This window comes from Podarcis vaucheri (genome assembly GCF_965113315.1).
Source record: "Podarcis vaucheri genome assembly, chromosome: 14".
Classification (NCBI taxonomy): domain Eukaryota; kingdom Metazoa; phylum Chordata; class Lepidosauria; order Squamata; family Lacertidae; genus Podarcis; species Podarcis vaucheri.
In genome coordinates this window covers 38,986,486-39,005,940 of record NC_138752.1, presented here as the reverse complement: position 1 = coordinate 39,005,940, position 19,455 = coordinate 38,986,486, and the positions used below count along the sequence as shown (strand labels likewise).

Below are 19,455 nucleotides of genomic sequence, written 5' to 3'. Positions count from 1 at the left end.
CTTCCCATAATGCTCTGCAGCACTCAACACAACGGTGCTCTGTGGCACAATGGGAAATTTAAAATGAGAGTTTGCAGCTACAGAGGACAGATAAGGATGGTTCGGTGATGTGCTTTTTTGAAACTCTGGAGCCCCAGCAGCTACCCAAAAGTGCTACGTGAGTTGAAGTTGTCTTCACACACCCTCATCTGATGGAATGTGCAAGGTTTAAACATAAAGAATGTCAAGAGGCAGCACAGGCTATCTATTGCACCAGTGATGTTACCTCCCTTCTCACATCCAAATATGCAACTTTGTCCGTAAAAATGAACTGGTAGAATTAGTGTGCTTTTACTTGACTGTACTCTACTGCACATGTTCTTCTGCATTTCACAGTTCACAAGCAAACACACTACTTACAATTGCCAAATAGTAGATTTCTTTTTCTCCTGGACAGAAGGGTGCTCCCGAGAGGCTCTGTGAACAAATACAATAGATAATTATTAAACGGCTGGACAACAGATGAGCGGACAAAATAAACGGCAAAAAAGGTTAATTTGGGGATCTGAGGACTAGTATGCCTGTTGGTTTCAGGATTCAACTACAAATGACATGCACTGAAGGCCCAGAAGCAAAAAGAAAGGAAAAGCCTTGAAACAGTTCCAGTAAATAGAATTTTTATAAATTTGTAAAAAAAATAAAAATGAGCATCCATATAAATAAATAGATCAAGCACAATACAATTATATATGTACATCATCATTAGGTATAACAGAACAAACCCATGATAAAAACATTATGCATAGAATATAATTTAATGCAACAACCCTCACCTAATCATAATGCAATCCAGCATAAACCACATCATACATAACTCTTGCACACTACAAAAGCAAGCAACAATTTTATTTTATTTATATTTATTTGTTGCTTTTCTCACGAAAGTCTCTCAAGTTACTTACAATGCAAAAAAACAAACAAACCCCACATTAAAACCAAGCATACGAACAAATAATAATAGTCCACAGGTTAAGGCTGCAATCCCTAACCCAATTACATGAGATTAAGCCACGTGTAAAGGCTATAATTGGGTTTTTGCGTTTCTTCTTTTTCAAATGAACACTAAGATTCTTGAGGTGCTGGAATACATTTAGACCTACCCAATGAGAGTTAAAAACCCACTGGGTTTTTTGTCTGATGCTGAGGTGATCAGGGTGCTGAATTCTGCGTCTCACGCAAAATGACCACTGGTACTCCAGAACCACAGAGCACCTCTAGCCCACCTGCTAGGTTCCTCTCAACACTTTTACGATGCTGCAATAATAAAGCACCCAACCCCCATACCTGATCATCTCGGTCCACCTGACAGCCTCCTGCAGCTCCATCAACCTCTCCTTGTATTGGTTGCGCTCCATCAAGACCCGGGCCATCTCCACACGGGTGAACCGCCGGCGCTGAGCTATGGGAATGTTGTCCTGCAGAGGGGAGGAGGACGGCTTCAACCAATGGGAAATGGAAGGGGATTAAGGTTAGTAAAGCCTGAAGCCAGGAGACTAAAGCAACAAGTGTTAGCTTCTTCCAGGTGTACCCCCCCCCCTGTTAATTTTAGCAAAGAGAATCTAACTACAACATCATATAAGCAACGAAAACATGACATCTGGAGAAGTGATGAGCAAAAAGCTAATTCGTGTTCTGCAAGCCTCCAAGGTAATGCTAGTTAGCATCCAAGTCTAACTAGCCTGCCATTAGGAATGAAGTGTTAATATGGGTTAGTCAACTCATATTAAGCCCATGCATAGCCAAACTTCCTGCAGCAGGAGGAAGCCTAATTTGTAAACAGTGCAATACAATGCAAAAGTGGAGGATTATTTAAGGGAGAAGGCAGAAGTAACAGTCTTAACAGTGGCCAAAGCAGTAATGCACCCGTTGCATGAATTCAGTCTTATTCCTCTCCCTGTCATGATTCATAAAGATTGCCCATCTTTCTATTTTAAAAAATAATAATTGGGAATTTATATGCATTTGTAAGCTTTTTTGTTCACCCTTCATATTACCAAAAAACTCAATTTTTAAAGAAACCATTTCAAAATTGTTCTGGGGACGTGGGGAGGTAATGACTTCACAGACTAGACAACAGGCAACTACCAAGAGTTTCTTTCCCCCAATATGCCAGAAACGTACAAAGCTCTAGTTTCCCTCTCCCAGAAAAGAAGAATCATAGAAAAGAAGATTCATGCATGTGTAGATCAGGAAGTCAAAAGCGAATTCAAGCAATCTCTGCCACTCTCAAAAGTGCTACGTCTGTCTTCACCCCAAGATCAGAATGAACAAGTAATTCTACATCAGAACTAAGGGTGCCTGTATGGGCATATCAACCGCATTAGCAAGTCAGCACTGAAACACACATTAGTAGCTCACAGGATTAAAATCAGCCTGCCTTTCTCTACAAAGAAGTCCCCAAAAGACATGTGGTGGGAGACTGAGGGAAGAGCTGCTTATTCTACTGCGGAAGAAGGCTTGGACCTTCTTACCCAGCATGGCTGAGCTTACCTGGTCATACTCATTATCTGGATGATTCTCTGGGGGAGATCCCAGTGACCACTGACAGCATAGAGAGAAGGGACAGGTTCGAAATGCAGCCCCTTTCATCTGTCCCAACAGTAAGTGCTAAAGGCTAATGGGCTGCTGATCAGGAGATCGCAGGCAGCATTGCTGGGTAGCTAGGAGACCAGCTATAAGAGCTAAAATACACGCCCAACTTTGTCATACGCTGCAAAGTTTAGGGAGGCATTTCAGCAACAAGGAACGTGTATGTGGAGATTGTGTGTGTCAAGGGGAAATGTTTGTCCCACATATGAGCATGGCATTCACACTCACCGCAGATGGTTCGTGTAATTTTTCTGTGAAGCTCCTTGTAACCCAGAAGATGAGCGAGGACAGGACACACTACTTCCTGTTTCTGCCCTCATCCTAAACTAGCTTTGGGGGTGATGTCATCAGAGCGATTGCATGGGAGCAGAAAGCAATGTTTTCCCAACCTCATTCTGATGGAATCTTCTGGGTAAGAAGGAACATGGTGTTCAGCAGTAGTGAGAGATGTGATTGCTGTTGTCCCAAACTTTCCCCAGTGCAAACTTTCTCTTTAAAGCTCAATCAGAGCAAACAGCAATTTGCGCAAAACCAGAATTGACATTTGCTCTGATTGAGCGCTAAAGAGCAGGTTTTCATGGGGAGAAACTCCAGGGCAAAAAGCAAAAAACAAACCCACACTTGGACACAGAGCTTTTAAGTGCGGACCTGGAAAGAATGGGGCAAAAAGGAAGTGTGGCTGAACCCTGATCTAGGAGGACCAGTCACCTAACTGCAGATAAGACAGCTTCCTATGTTCCTCCTCATGTTAGCACGTACAAGGGAGATTTGGTTTAGGACCACAATGAGGGAGGCAAAGACTTAAAGTCCCCTACCTTCCCCATACCAGAGACTATTTGTGGGGGGGACGGACACATATGTAAGGGTAATCTGACCTTAATGGTGCAATCCTAACCATGTCTACTCAGAAGCAAGTCTTACTGATCTCAATGGGGCTTGCTCTCAGGTAAGTGGGGTTAGGATTGCAGTGGCATCCAGTACTTCCATTTTGATATGATTATACCCAGGCTGCGGTAGTCATGGATGTGGTGACAACCCAAAGAGAACAGCCTCTTTGGGCTGCCCCACACACACCTGAGGATGATAAAATATGCACTTTGGTGTCAGTGTTCAAGTAATTGAGGAAGAAAACCCCCCATTCCCGCAAAAAAACCCCTCCTTCCCTAGGCATTTTAATAATGTAATATACCAATTCTGTACAGAGATAGCTGCTTACATCCTCCACCTCTTCTTTGGGCTCTCGACGGGCAACGATCACTTCGGATTTCACTCTAGAAAACAGAGCAAAGAACATCAAAGAAAGGAAGAGGCTAAACAGCAGCCACTCTTGACAGGGGTACGCTGTCCTGGGCCTTAGTTGCTCACTAGGGCTGCCATCTTTCAAGAAGTGAAAATCCAGACACAAACAAATTGCTGAAAAAAGCCAAAGTTGAGAAATGACCCAAGTGATTTTTTTGGTTATTTTGCCAAAAATCCAGGACAAACCACTGCTTTTTAGAAATTCTCTCCCCCCCCCCACATCACTTCCACCACTGAAATTCTGGTAATGTCTGGGAAAATCTGGGCGTATGGCTACCCTAGCTAGGCCATTTTGCTACATTTGCTACAGAAAGTGTATGAGGCGAGGGGAACATCTGGCTTTATGTGAGCAGCCCAAGGCAACAACCAAGGATAAAAAACACACACCCCCAATCCATATATGTTAAAAACAGAAGACAGTAATACTTCACTCTGCTCCCCCAAAAATGTAAACTGGACCATTTTTGCTAACAGTTACAAAGGTGGGGGGGGGATTTAATACAAGAACAAGAATGAGAAGCACCAACATGAAAAGTTGATTTGTCCGCCTCGTTTTTCACAAATCAATATCCACCTGAGCTCTTCGTTTGACTGTGGCATGTAGAGAGGGCCATACCAAATGTAATATGTACAGAAGGACCACAGTTGGGCCTCCTGCAGGTTTGCTTTTGCTCATGAAGATCTGGGATGTGGTGCTGTGGGAGGGTCCATTTAGCAGAGGGGGCAGGGGGAGAACTTGTGGGCCTCCAAGTGTTGTTGCGACAATAGCCAGAGTAGCCCAAGTGCTGCCCTACAGATCGCCTTGGAATCTAGCACCCATCAGCCTTCTTTTTTTGTCCCGAATGACTTGCCTACCCATAGCTGAGGAAACTGCTCAAGCAGCAGCAGAACACTCACCTTTTCAGTTCCTCTTCGAGTTCCTTGATCCTAGCTTCCATCTTAGCTTTCGCTTGCTTTGCTGCTTCAAGCTCACCTTTCAACACCTCCTGCTCCCCGGTGAGCTGGTCTACCTTTGCAATTAAATCGTTCTTCACTATGTTGAGAGCATTTCTTTAGGATAGGGGAAAGGAAAAGAAAAACGTATGTGCCACAGCAGATAGTGAGGTGGATAACATCATTTTGGTGGAAGATTAACTGCAGCAGAGAAGTATCAGTGCAGCCTGTGATGAATATAGGGGAGGACTGAAAGCAATGCCTTCTTACAACCCTAGTCTAGAGGACAGCAGTGAGAGAGAGAGAATGGGCTTTTGGGTAGTAGGCTCTGGTTTCCCAGGGAATTTCACCCTGCACCCATTGAAGAAGTTTTTACTTTCTTAGGAATTGTGGTTATTGCATAACAATATTTAGTTCCCTTGTCAATCATCCTTGTGTTGTGTGGGGAAAAGGGCGGTTTGTTTCTTCATGATTATTGCAGATGCTTTTATAGTAGTAGTAGTAGTAGTAGTAGTAGTAATAATAATACCTTTATTGTCAATGTACAACCTGTGTACAATGAAATTAACCGAGTCTTCCCCCCCCCCCCAAACACTCAATCTCATTTAGTATATTGCTGGTGGTTTCAAATGTTATATTTGTTATGAATTTGCTGTTTTGAACTGCATTTATATGGATTTTACAGTATGGTAGGTTGTACGGAGACTTTTCTGTGGGAAACACTGATTCTGTTGGCAGAAACCAAGTATGGAAGTCTGCCTTTGTGAGATTCCCTATTTAATTTCTCACCACACCCCTAGAAGTGACCCCTCTCAGAAACAATTCTCAATCCTCTTAAGAACCATTGCTTGGAAGTTCTTCGTGCAATTATCAGAGACATGCTACTACTAACAGTGGAACACAGCCATCAAGGCTAGTAGCCACTGATACCCTTATACATGAATTTGTCTAATCCTTTTTTTAAGCCTTCTAAGTTGGTGGTCACCGAAATGCTAGCAAGCAAAGTGGCAACACACAAATGTCAACCATGTCCATGCCATACACCTAAGCAAACAAGCAAAGTATTTCTAGAGCATGAGCTGGTGTCTTACTTTGTTTCCAGTAGCTGTGTGTTCTCCATCAACAGGTTCCCCACTTCTTTGCCCATCCCTGGAGGGGTGGAAAAGAAAAAATAAAACACGAGGCAACACACAATTTTGATCTGCACCCTTTGGAAAGATTTAAGCCTTATGCTTTGCTGGCCAATTCTTACTTAGGAGAAGCAGCCTCGTAGTTCGAGAGCCTGCAATGTATATGTTTTGCTGCACAGTGCAAAGCGCCACTCGCCCTGTCGAGGTCACGGAACAGAAGCAAACATTTCTGAAGACGCAGACGGATGCATTCACTCAAGTACAGATACTTCCTTTAGGAGACGGGACAGAAGAAACAACTGCACTAAAATGGGTATTCTTAGGGCTTATCCACACTTACCTTTTATCCCACACTTTCCATGTAGAGATCTATACATTAACACTCTATGGACGAGCGGTTTTTTGTTTGTTTGTTTTGCCCTAAGCTTTCCCCGACAAAAACAGCTCTTTAAGGCTGAACTGGAACAAACACCAATTCAGGTTTTCTGTGGATTGACATTTGCTCTGATTGAGCTTGAAAGAGTGGGTTTTCAAGAGGAAAGTTCCAGAGCAAAATAAAAAAGTGGGGGTGCTTAGACCCAGAGCTTGAAATTGTGGACTGTGCCTGGAAAGAGTAGAGGAAAGGTAATTGTGCATAAGCCCTTAAACTTAAAAGCTGGACCCACCCCACTATAATGTGTTAAAACCTTTTTGAAAAGGCCTAGCCAATGAGCGAGTCACTCAACTCCTCTGTTTTGCACAACCCTGCTTGTTTTCAATCTGGATTCAAGAGCACAAGCCATGAGCACAGCGAGTTATTAGCAAAGTTCAATATTATGCACAGCTAATTTAGTGCAGGGGTAGAGAAAGTCCACCTTGTGCACCAATCTTGGCCTGTCAGGGAGTTGAATTTGACCTGTGAAGCCATTTTCCCAAAACCACACCACCTGTCAGTCAGCTGGTATCGCTGGGTGTTGTCAGCTGATGGGCAGGGTTCAATCATGCTGGGTGCTTCTTTGCATGTGCGATCCCTGTGGGGGAACATGCTAGCAAAGTAGAACACAACTAAACCCTCTCCACATCAGCTGAGAAGCAGAGTGTTCAGTCCTGCTGGGTGCTGCTTGGCCAGTGCATTCCCGACAAGGAACATACTAGTGAATCAGACCTCCGCCCTTGCAGGCCAACTTTGATTCGTGGGTAGAAGCTACTTGATGCGAGTTAAGAAAAGCCCTGTTGGCCCACCTAGTCCAGCCTCCTGCTCTTATGGTGACCAACCAACCAGTTGCCTCTGGGAAGCCCCAAAGCAGGACCTGAGCACAACAGCACTCTTCCCACCAGCAATTCCCAACCATTGGTATTCAGAGGCATAGTGCCTCCAACAGGGGAGACAGAAGCATAGTCATCATGGCTAGTAGCCCTAAATAGCCTCATCCTCCATTAATCCTCTTTTACACCAAGTTGGTGGCCATTAATACCTCTTATGGGAGTTTGTCCTGAATCTTCCAACATTCAACTTCATTGAATGGCCCAAAGTTCTAGTATGATGAGAGAGGGAGAAAAACATCTCCTTTCTTCTGTTTATCCAAGGCATAGCTGTCAACTTTCCCCTTTTTTAAAGGGAAATTCCCTTATTCCGAATAGGATTCCTCGCAAGAAAAGGGAAAAGTTGACAGCTATGATCCAAGGGCCAGCTCTGATCTACTTCGATCATCTGTCACGTATTTCAGTCCTCCTAGTCACTAGTTTCTGGTCACTAGGTTGCCAATGACAAAGCGAAACTTTAAAGACTTTGCCGTTGGGCCAACTGTTTCATTGGAAGTACCTAATGTCACACAGTGAAGCTTAACTGTCTGACTTCCCCTGAACTTCTATGCAGATTAGTGCTGGACCACTGTGGAAGGATCCAACCCCAGCTAGACATCACAAGGAAACTATCCCTGAAGAGGCTTGGCAGGGTGAGGGAGGAGTTGAGGGGCTCACTAGTGAGGTCAGCTCTGAAATGTTATACTGCTGTTACAAAAAAAATTATCCCAATTGAGTCTTTCCCACTTTGTGGATATATTAGCACTCCATTTAACTATCATGTTGCCCCTTCCAAAGAGTGCTGGGAACTGTAGCTTGCCCAGGGGTCTAAGAATTCTCTTCTAGATCACTGCCCCCCCCTCACAGAACTACGCTTCCCAGTTTTGCAAGGACAGATGTGGGAAGTGACCTTAGTCTCCATAACTACTGCAGCAAGCTCCATATACGAGACTAGGCTGCCATTCTCTCCTCCCACCTTTTTAGTTTTATGGAGTTGTTGCTGGGAAGATGAAGGACAGGAGGAAAAATGAAATCTTACTATTGGCCACATAATACACTTGTTAAACATGCACACTCTACAGCAGCTTTTCCCAACTTGTTGACCTCCAGATGTTTTAGATTACAACTCCCCCTCAAGCTGGGGCTGATGACGGCTGTTATCCAAATCATCTGGAGTGCAGTAAGTTGGTGAAGGCAATTCTAGAGAAATCAGATCACTATTCCAGCTCTGTTCATCTGGCAAATGCACTATTTGTGAAAGTTTAGATACATCTTGCACAAACTTTGGGTTTCCCCCCACATATGACATTATCCTAAACACACTTAGTAGGGCAGGGGTGTAAAACCTGTGGCCTCCCAAATGCTGCTGGACTACAACTTCCATCATGCCTGACCATCAGCTATGCTGACGGAGAGTAAAGGGAGTTACGAATGTAAGCATATTTGGGGGGGGGGGCGACATTCATCACTTTATAATTGTTTACGCTGAATTGCACTTGCCATTTTACTGCTCATTTCCTCAGTTTTGAGAGATGCTTTTGGAGCGCTTCACAATCATTTTTGGTTTGTTTAGTGTTGTTAGCCGCCCTGAGCCCGGCTTCGGCTGGGGAGGGCGGGATATAAATAAAATTTATTATTATTATTATTATTATGTTTAAACAACCCTGAACTTTTAGCACTTCTTTTTTTTAATCTCTAAGCTACCTTGAGTTCCATCTAGGGAAAAGGTGGGAGATGATAGATAGATAGATAGATGATAGATAGATAATATATTAGATTTACAATTTAGGTGGCAGTTCAGCAGCATCTGGTAGGCCACAGGTTCCTCCTGCCTGGTTTGAATCCTTCTTTGGCTATTGCTGCTTTTGTGAATGAAAGTTGCCAATGCAGAACAGGAAGCAAAAAAGAGCCAGGTCTAGAGTACGAATCCCTCCTTCACTGCAAAACTCACTGGGTGACCTTACAAAGGCTGCATACACCCCATACATTTAAAGCACATGGCTTTCCCCAAAGAACCTTGGGAACTGTAGTTTCCAGCACACTTTAACAACACTTCACGGGATTCTCTGGGGGAATTCACATGCTTTAAATTTAGGGTGTGTTTCCAGCCAAAGTTATGGAGAGCCTCCGTCCCAAACGTTGAGACTGCAGTATAGGGGGACTAGAATTTCCTTCCATTACAGAATGGAAGGGAAATGTTTAGCTACCTAGTCTCATTTCAACTGTTCTCATGAACCCACGGATGCTTTCAACATTCACGCACGCATCCACTTCACACTGTGTAGAGAAACATGCTTTTACGCTGTTCGTTCTGCTTGCTTTTGTTGAAAGCGACAAACACACACTCAGTACAAATGAAACGCTTAAAAAAGAGATTCATGGCAGTGTACAGGAAGTGAGAATACAGCACAACACACTCAGGCAAGTACACAGACCTTCTTCCCAACAATGAGATGGGACGGGTTGATGATGGCAGAGGCAAGTTCCCCAGCAAGAATGGCAAAGAAGCAGCAGGTGTGGTTTTTTTTAAAAAAAATAAAGTTAGATAGATATAGAGAAAGGAAAAAAAAAACACTACAACCATCAGGAATAAGACAGGAAGAAATAAATCACTTCTGATGTTTCAGGCAGCATGGGATCTTCATACTGTCTATTGGGGCAGAGAACAGAAATACAAACTTAAATGCAACAATGGAGATTAAGAATCCAAGTCTGAAGGTAAATTATAGGCCACTCTGCACATTTCACTGACATTCAGTCCATTTCATGTAGACTCCACATGGAGGCACTGCCAAACCCAGGTACTCAATTTGTGTACCTGCATGACACATGCATGTGTTTCATTCCCACATTATGTTTCTTGGTGTACATTTGAAATAGGAGGACACATAAAAAATGAAAGAAAGTGTGGCATGACCGGCTGCTGTGAGAAGGTGAAATGTAAATAGAATCTTTTTTACACACTGATTTGCCAAGGTCTGCAGGTTGGTGGGGGTGAATATTTCAAGGCACTAGCACCAGTTTTTAGGTGCCTGGGCAATGTGGCTGCAGGGTATTTTCTGTCCCTGGATAACTGGAGATACTTGGACTCAAAAATCAAAACATATTGCAAAGAGGCAAGGTCTGTTGTTCTTTCAGAAATAATGGAAATCATCCTGAGCCTACAAGATACATGTTGAAGTCAGAAGTATGAATTCGGAATATGAAAATCACAAGACTGCATCAATCTATAGCAGAGCAGAGAATACTGCAAATCTCGCCGCTTTAGCAAATTTGTAGCCCTTAAGACTGCAAAAATAGGCTTGAAACTGTATGAAGAATGCCAGGTGGTTATCACAAGCGTGGAACAGCAGAAGCTCAGATATCTGATAGTTAAGAGCAGGTGTCAATACTTTGCAAAGACCTTTGCTCAGGCCCAAGGCTATGAGTAGTTAAGTTATTCAACCTGAGTGAATAAATGCAGTTTTGCTGGCTTGCATCACTTTTACGTTTCTTTTTCTTGGCACAAGACCTTTTGGTTTTGTTTTTTAGCACAGACTACATCAAGTATGTCAAACATAGGCAGATTTCAGAATCTACTTTGGTTTTTGCCAGAACACTGCAGTCCAGGAACTGGAGCCAAATACAGAGCAGTGACTGGAGGGTGAAGGCAGTGCTGGATGTGCAATGGCACTTCAGGTGGTGTAGCCAATTCTTTACTGCAGGACTGGATCTGGCTGGTGGGCCATATACTTATCTCCCTCACATACCAACTTTGGCCATGAAGCAGTCTATAAATTTGTTTAATAATAACGATAATAATAATTAGAATAATGATGATGGCACATGCCAGCATCCCCCTCAAAATACAGTTGGGAAGAAGCTACAACTGAGTGCTCCTTGCTTCTGGAAAGCTAGTGGTTCAGGTAAAAAAAAAAAAAGGCCAGGGCTAGTCTTTTCTTCTGAATACAAAGTGGTTTCTAAGCTAAGGGTTTTCAAAACATGAAAAGCAGCACATTGAATTGTGTGTCTGGAATGTTATAAGAAGCCCTGGCTCCCACAGCAACCTAACTGAAGTGTGGTGGAGTCAACTGTGTATATAGGATATTTCCATCAAGAGTGCTATACGTGTTTTGTGGGTTTGTTTACAGTTCCCAGAAAAAAATAACCAGGAAATGCATTACATTTCACAGCCATATTTCTTGACCTGCATCCTGCAAGCTGTTTGAAACATCAAAGCGAATAGCCACCTACATCCCCAAACAGAAAAGAATCTCTCCCAAACAATGGGTGATGGAAGAATCACCTACTTCTTCTCAACAAAGCAACACCATCACCATCACAGGAACGAAACAAAAGAGAGTCCCGAGAAATCCCAGAAGAAAAGAAAGAGAAGAAGAAGAAGAAAAAGGATGACGAGATGCTGAATGAACAGAAAGGGGGAGGAGAACACCCATATGTTTAAAAAAGGCCTTGGCCTTACCAAAGAAATCATCCCGCACTATGAAAGTCATTCCATATGAGAAAAGAGGGGTGGGGTCAGGGGTACAGAAAGAGATAGGGACAAAGAAGAGAAAAATAGGGGAAGAAAGGGAGAGAAAAAAGCAGCCATTAAATACAAATCTGTAAACAGCAAAACGGTCGTGCTCTCTTAGCACGTATGTGCAAGGAAATTAGTTATGCTGCAGCAAGAACCACTCTCTGCCTCTGATCCAGCTAAGCAGGGAAGAAAGTCTCAGATTTTGAATGAATGAACAGATCAAGTTAGGAACTCCTGGTTCCATCCTTATTATCCTCCGTGGATAGGCAAAGGTCCTTTGGGCCTCTCATCCTCTACGGAAGGGAACCAAAGCAACAGCATGGATGGGTCAGGTTAAGGGGGAAAACAGGAGGAGAGGACAGTAAAATCGGGGCAAAGGGGCTGTTGGGAGACCCCGAATTTGATTTTCAACTGGACGGATGCCTGAAAAAAAAGGCAGCAATCTTGGGTTGGCAGCAAATAATAAATGTTTAAAGGAAATGAATCTATTTCCTATTTGCACTGGGCCGGGTCCAGTATAAAGAGTTATTCAGCAGAAGTAGACTGCTATTATCAAAGGAAGGAAACTTTGGCATCCAACCCAATGCAGACAAACACACCCCTTCTCTTTCTTTCTCCTTCCGTCAAAACTGGACACGTTTTTCACAAAGGATTGAGTTTACAAGTCATACAACTCAGTAATAAGAAGCCGCCTTATACTGAGTCAGATCATTGGTCCGTCTAGCTCAATACTACCTACACTGATTGGCAGTGGCTCTTCAGGATTTTAGGTGAGGACGTTCTCAACCCTATGCAGAGATACTGGAGCTTGAACTCAGAGCAGCTTCTGGCAGCAGAGCAGATGCTCTACCACAGAGCTATGGCCCTTCCACGAACATTTCAAACATGACTACAATGAACATTTACATGTAAAAAAACCAAACACCTAATTTTCCACCCTTACTGGGAGAGCCCTGGAGGGAAGTGTGGATGCTCCAATTTCGGAAATGATACTAAATGTGCACACCCAGTGTGCTCACAAATCGACAGGCAATCATGTGTGCCCAACAGGAATGGGGAGAAATTCAATTCAGTTCATGTTCAAAGTCAAATTTATCAAATTCACTCTCCGAAACAATACGAAAGCAAACATAGCTAACCGAAGAAAGTTTCCAGAAATTCCCTCTACCCACTGAATCATTTCATAAACCTCTATCTTCTCCTTTGTGTTCCCTGAACCTTTGCCCATCTTTATCTTAAAATGCTTTAAGCTTTCTTTATACCGGTATATGAGGAAATGTTCCAGACCTGTCATGGTTTTGTTTCTGCTTTCTGGAATCTTTTCCAGTTCCAGGATATCCTCCTGAGATGGGGACCAGAACTGTATCCGGGGAAACTGTCCAGTCTGTACCACCTAAGCCATGGTGCTGTCAAGGCAGGACTTTGGGGTAGAGGCCCAGAGGCCCACTCAGCAGAATGAGCCCAAGGGCCTCCTAATGCAACAGAGCAGACTTTCCACATGCTGAAGGAAGTGGTGTCAATGCACAATACCATCTAAAGAGCCACCCCACTCCAGTAAGATAATTGTCTAGAGAGAGCAGGGCTGGAGAACCTGTGGCCCTTCAGATTTTGTTGGACTCCAACTCCCAACAGCCTCAGCCTGCATGGCCATCAGTCAGGGATAGTAATCTAGGAAGTCACCTTATACTAATTCACTTAACTCAGTATCATCTATGCTGACTGGCAGTAGCTCTCCAGGTTTTCAGACAGGAGTGTCTTGCAGCCCTACCTGGAGATGCTAGTGATTGACCCAGTCTGCATGCAAAGCAGATGTTCTACCACTGAGCAGATGTTCTACCACTGAGTTATAGCTCTACCACTGAGCTATATGTGATGGGAGGTGGTGGTTCAACAACATCAGGTTCTCCACCCTTGGTCTAGAGTCTTAAATTAGCTAACTGCACCACTGATTTAAGCAAGTTCATCTAGAAAAGATGCCCTTGGACCTCTAGCACTTCTCCTTCAGCTAGAATTCTTGACTGACCATCTCAGCCTTTTCCAAACTTACAAGCTGCAAAACTTGAGAGCTCAGCCCCCATCCTGCGAGCACTGAGTCCCAAACCTTCTCTTACCCCAGCAGCCATCCTGAGGGAGGGAAAGGACTAATTATTAATGGAATCAGCAAGATGGATAAACCTCCTATCTTTAGCTCACCCTCTGAATGAGGAACCCACACTTGGGTTCATTGCCTGCCCTAAAAGGAAGGAAAAATCCCACCTTACAGGAAACATGAAGTTACAGATGGTTCCCCACCTTCTACCCTAGGATTCAAAGAGGGAGGTAAAAAAAAGCAGATTGTGGAGTGAGGCTGCAGAAAGCCAGGGGGTAGGGGTTAGAAATAAAGCTTACCGCAATGTAACATGTGAGCAAAAAGCAGAGAATGTTCAATTGGGTTCGGAACCTTAAGTCACGCAAGCCAATCAAACAAGGGAAAGGCGGGACGAAGTCCGCAAAGCCAACCGTGATTGGACAACAGCAGGGGAGTATCACACGTGTGTACCCACATCATTCAATTTAAAATTCAAGGAAGGGGGAAGGAGCAAGAAGAAAGAAAAATTGGAGGAAACAGAGAATCTGAACAGAGGAGAGATACACACCTGAAAACTCCCCTATGGGCCATGTCCAGCGAAGCACAGAGATACAGGATGGGGTAGGGGGGAAGGAATTGGGGGGAAGGAAAGAAAAAGAGTCAATCAGTGACCGAAACCAACAAAATAAAAAAAATCTGGATTTTTTAAAAAGAGAAACAAAAAATTAACAATGATCTTGCCATTTCAATGTCAAAAGGCATGAAATAGTAAAGACAGGACCTGCTATGGACTGCAAATGGTGTGAATCTACATATGGGACATTTGAGAGTATGAGGGTGAGGAAATCACTTCCCCCCCCCCCCAGGATGAGGATATAAGTGAGGAGCCTGGAGACTTCCTACGAACCCTGACTTAAGCCTTGTCTTCTCAACCATGGCAAATGGTATAACAAAAACGTATTCTGAATAACCTAATTTGTTGGAATGCTTATGACCATCTGCAGCGCTCTATGTAGCCTTTCCAAAAATTCATGAAAGCTGGCACAGCTTGAGACCCACTAAATCAAACGCAGCCCAACAGCAATTGGATCATGGCCCTAATGCCTTAAAATGGAAATGGCCTTAACCCAGGTCTAACAGTTGGCCAATTTAGCCTAGTACTGTTGGCTCTGTCTGGCAGCAGCTCTCAGAGGAACATAGGAAGTTACTTTATACCGAGTCTGACCATTAGTCCATTTCTGCTCAGTACTGCCTGTAATGACTGGTAAGCACCTCTCCTTGGTTTCAGAATAGGAACATGTGCAACCCCGTGTTGGAGGTGCTGGGGACTTGTGCTGGGCCCGGGGGTAACCTGAGTAACGCGGTCCAGGTCCGATCCCGAATCCAAGGGTTCTGCGAGGAGCTAGGGCCAAGGAAGGACATGAGGCAGGAAACCAGGTAAGATCAGGCACAGGATCACAGGCAGGTTCTGGCAAACAGCAACGTTGCTCCAGCAAGCCTTTTATCTCTGTCGGGGTAACGGCCGGTCCTGATCCCCCCGGTGACTCACCTCTATGTCTCGCCTGAAGGCGAGCACTCCTCCCGCGAGTACTCAGGTCTCTCCTTCTCTCAGACCTCAGTCTCTGCACCTTGGGAGATGTTGGTGGGTTACTAGACCCAGAGGCCACCTCAGCCTCTCCTGACCCAACTGGTAGTGGAGCAGCTGTAAGTGATTGCCCAGCTAAAGGCAACGAGGTAATCCCCGCATCTGGAGCCAGGGAAGGCTCAGCCCCCTGACTCAGCCCAGCTGGTGTTTGTTGCAGGGAAACCTCTGCAGACTGGGGCACTTCAGAATCAGGGGAACCTGTGCAGACTGAGGCAAAGGATCTGGTGCGGACTGAGACTCCTCTGGCTCCGAGTCCAAGTCCCAGGCCATTACAGGACTGAACCTGGGAACTTCTGCATGCAAATAAGATGCTTTATCACTGAGCCACAGCTCTTTCTGGAAGCTGCCTTATACCAACCACATCAGGCCCTTGGTCCATCCAGCTTCACATTATCTACACTGACTGGAAGCTGCTTTCCAGGGTTTCAGGCAGATGTCTATTCTAGCCCTATCTGTAGATGCCAAGCATTGAACCCGGGACTTTCTGCATGTAGAGCAGGTGCTCTTCCAATGGGCTATTGTCCCTGCCCATTTTTGTGTGTGAGGGGAATGGTATGCACTTGGCAAGAAAAGCAGTAAAAACAGGAGGCTCCTTGAGCCAGTGGTGTGCTATGCGCAATGCTGGTGGGCTGCCTTTGTCTCAGTGGGATGCAAGCTGAGCAGGCCTGCGTGACAGTATTAAGCTCTGAATCGAATCTCCTCTGCTTTAAGATAGGCAATTCATAACACTTACCATTTGCACATCCTTTGGGTTCCTCTCATCACCAAATATCCCCTTTTAGTTGAGGTAAAGATAAGTTTTACACGACAAAATAGTCTGGCCACCTAGAAGTAAAATTTCAGTTGTTGCCCGCCCCCCCCCCCCATTCTCTGAGGAGCCACAGCTATTCTTGATTGGCTAATCGCCCAGCCCTCTTAGATTCTGGTCAGATAATGAAAAGAAAAAAGATATTAGTCTAGCCATTACAGGGCTAAACAAGCAGCCACATCAGAGCACTTCCTCCAGTGACCAAACTACCATTTCCTCCCATCCCACCCAAACAATGCCCCTCGTTCTGGGTCACTGTGTTTGAGAGGCGGGGAGGAATGACAAACATCACATAACAATGGCGGCCACCAGTGGGGGAATTGGGGGGAGGGGTCTGAAGGTGAATGTCATCCCTCCCAACCCCAGAAAATCACTCCTCCAAATCCAAATGGCCACAGAAGCACAAAATTTAGGGGTATTTGTGTTAAGCCCTACTTTGATATAACAATTCAGTGTATTCAATGCTAGTTCTACTCAGAGAACACCCCTGAAAATAATGGACATGATTAACATCTCACTTTGATGGCTTGAATCCAATTAAGTTCTATGCAGAGTACACCCACTGAAATTAGCACACCTAACTTAAGTCATGTCCATTACTTTCAGTGAGTCTACTATGAGCAGGACTAGCACTGGACACAATCCAATGGGTCTTCTCTGACTAAAACCTGAGCCACATTCACAGATTTAAAGAACTCTCATGGCACCTTAAAACAGTCATAGCCCAAAGAATCCTGGGAACTGGCATTTGTTAAAGAGTACCGAGATTTGTTAGGAGATCCCTATTACCCTCACAGAGCTACAATTCCAAGAGTTCCCTGTGAAGAGGGATTGGTCGTTAAACCATTCTGGGAACTGTTGCCCTGTGAGGGGCATAGAGCTTTGCAAACAATTCTCAGCACACTAAAGAAACTACAGTTCCCCGTAGCTCATGACTGTTTAAAGTGCTATCATAGTGCATGTATGGAGTAAATGTGGCCTTAGCTGGATACAACCCATGATTTTTATCTGACTGTTGCCATTGCTTTTGGCAATACTGATTTGGTGTGCTACCCTTGAGCAGGCCAATGAATAGGTACAATATAAATTTAGCTAATGATAACATAAATGGTGATACATGATCAAGCCGTGTTCAGTTGGAATGTTGCAGGGGAGAGGGAGTGAACCTGTGGTAGTGAGCATGAATTTGAGCATGGAAATATATTTGGTGTGTAACAAGGACTCAAGATGAGGAAAGGAAATTAAAGTTTTGGAAGTGACAGCTAAATAAGACTTCTGGGCATTGATAATTCTGCATTCTACTTTTTTGGCTATCAATGTAACACTTATTAGCTGGTCTACTTGTTCCTTTGCTTTTATTAGCAGCTTGGCAATATAGCAGGTAAACTATTTATTCATTTTATTTGACACTGTTTACTTCTCAGGGTTGTTGTCGTGGAAGGCTATGTGTAGACTGCAATTCCTCACGTGGGGAAGAAAAACTACAGAACACTATTGTGATCACAGAATTCAGTTTTCCAAAATCAGTTCATTAAAAAGTTTATATTCCTTACAGTTGGGAAGCGGTATGCCTGAAAGGATGTGGGCAATATGTGGTGAAATCTCAAAAGCAAAAACATAGGGCGAGATTTCCAGTAATAGAGCATAGAAAGGCACCTGTGCCCTACAGTGCCCTACATGGCACCTCCTCCAAGTCTAAAATAGCAGAGTAAATTAGGCAAAATAATTTATGTAACTCTGCTTTAATTTGCATAATTTGCATAAACGTCACAGAATTCTGTGGACTACATGCATATAAATGACAGGAAAGGAAAGTTCGACTAAACGTTAGGAAGAACTTTCTGACGGTAAGAGCTGTTTGGCAGTGGAACCTCAGAAGGTGGTAGCCTCTCAATCATTGGGGGTATTTAAACAGAGGTTGGGTCGTCATCTGTCATAGATTCTTTAGTTGAGATTCCTGCATCGCAGGGGGTTGGACTAGATGACCCTTGGGGTCATGTCCAACTCTACAATTCTATGATTCAGAGGGAAATGCCCTTTCTATTTCATCCCAATGTTTGCTGATCACATCTGATCACCACAATCTCTGCATCTTATCTAGAGCAGGGGTAGCCAACACAGTGCCCTCCTGATATTGCTGGGCTTCCATCAGCCCCAGCCAGCCTGGCCAATGGTTAGGGATGATGGGAGTAAGATTACAACAACTAAAGGTATTAACTTATGGTCTGTGTGTGTGGTTTGGGAGATGCACGGCCAGGGAAAAAACCATGCTGTCCAGGGTTGTAAAGACTGCAGAGAGAATAATTGGGTGCACTCTTCCCACCTTGGATCAAATCTATGCTGTCAGGTGCCATAAGAAAGCGGCAGAGATAGCGCAGGATAGTACGCACCACGTAAATGATCTCTTTCAGCTTCTGCCTTCTGGAAGAAGGTATAGGGTTATAAAGGCCAGGACTAGCCGCCTGAAAAACAGTTTCTACGCAAATGCAATTCTGGTTCTAAATGCAGCATAAGGGGTCTCTATAGTATAGCGTATTTTAAAACGGGGGTTCAGAGTTTTTAGGGGCTTTTGAATGTTTTATGTAGTTTTCCAGTTTCATTGATCCGCATGGGACAATGACAATAAAGATATCATATATCGTACATCGGGAAGCTGTTGGCTATCCCTGCTCTAGACCATAAAGACTTACATGACTTCTTCCAGCTCTTTACCTAATTATCTCTCCAGCTACTCTACCTCAAAGGGCTGTTGTGATAAATAAGATAAGAATTTCAAAAGCAGCACTCTTGAAGCAGGCTTTACCTAGGAGGTCCGCTCCTTCATCCACATCGCCAATGGCTTCCGAGCCAACTTCAGTAAGTTCAGTGTACAGCGAGTCGGTGTTGATGCCGAAGGCTTTGTTCACGATCCCCTGAGTAGGGCTGTCATGCAAAGAGAAAAAGAATGGAAATGCTGCAGACTGGCACGAAATGAATAAAAGCTGCATTCTGCACTCATGGGCAGCATGCCTAAAGAAAGGGAATGTCTGCACCCAAACCTGTTTCCTGTGCGTTCCAGTCTGGGATCCTGGCACATATCCAGCTCTGGAGTAGAATCAATGTCTTGAAAATCTGACCCCTCATCGCTGCTCCCCATCCCTGTAG

General features: G+C 44.2%; 1 protein-coding gene across 13 annotated transcripts in view; it reads right to left on the bottom strand.

Moving 5' to 3' along the window:
• The window catches only part of MAPK8IP3 (mitogen-activated protein kinase 8 interacting protein 3), a 69,686-nt gene that overhangs the window by 25,775 nt on the left and 24,456 nt on the right, over nucleotides 1-19,455 (bottom strand). For 6 of the 13 annotated variants that reach the window (XR_014213767.1, XM_082200039.1, XM_082200031.1 and 3 more), the window contains 9 exons: nucleotides 19,350-19,449; nucleotides 19,115-19,233; nucleotides 14,427-14,438; nucleotides 11,734-11,751; nucleotides 5,952-6,009; nucleotides 4,825-4,977; nucleotides 3,818-3,899; nucleotides 1,324-1,475; nucleotides 400-456 (listed from right to left, as the gene is read on the bottom strand). Coding sequence is in view for 12 of the 13 variants with exons in the window: in XM_082200039.1 (XP_082056165.1) it covers nucleotides 400-456; nucleotides 1,324-1,475; nucleotides 3,818-3,899; nucleotides 4,825-4,977; nucleotides 5,952-6,009; nucleotides 11,734-11,751; nucleotides 14,427-14,438; nucleotides 19,115-19,233; nucleotides 19,350-19,449 (751 nt within the window). In the remaining variant the exon portion in view is untranslated. The remainder of the gene's footprint in view (nucleotides 1-399; nucleotides 457-1,323; nucleotides 1,476-3,817; nucleotides 3,900-4,824; nucleotides 4,978-5,951; nucleotides 6,010-11,733; nucleotides 11,752-14,426; nucleotides 14,439-19,114; nucleotides 19,234-19,349; nucleotides 19,450-19,455) is intronic. The other 7 variants (XM_082200035.1, XM_082200030.1, XM_082200037.1 and 4 more) reach the window with 6 other exon arrangements.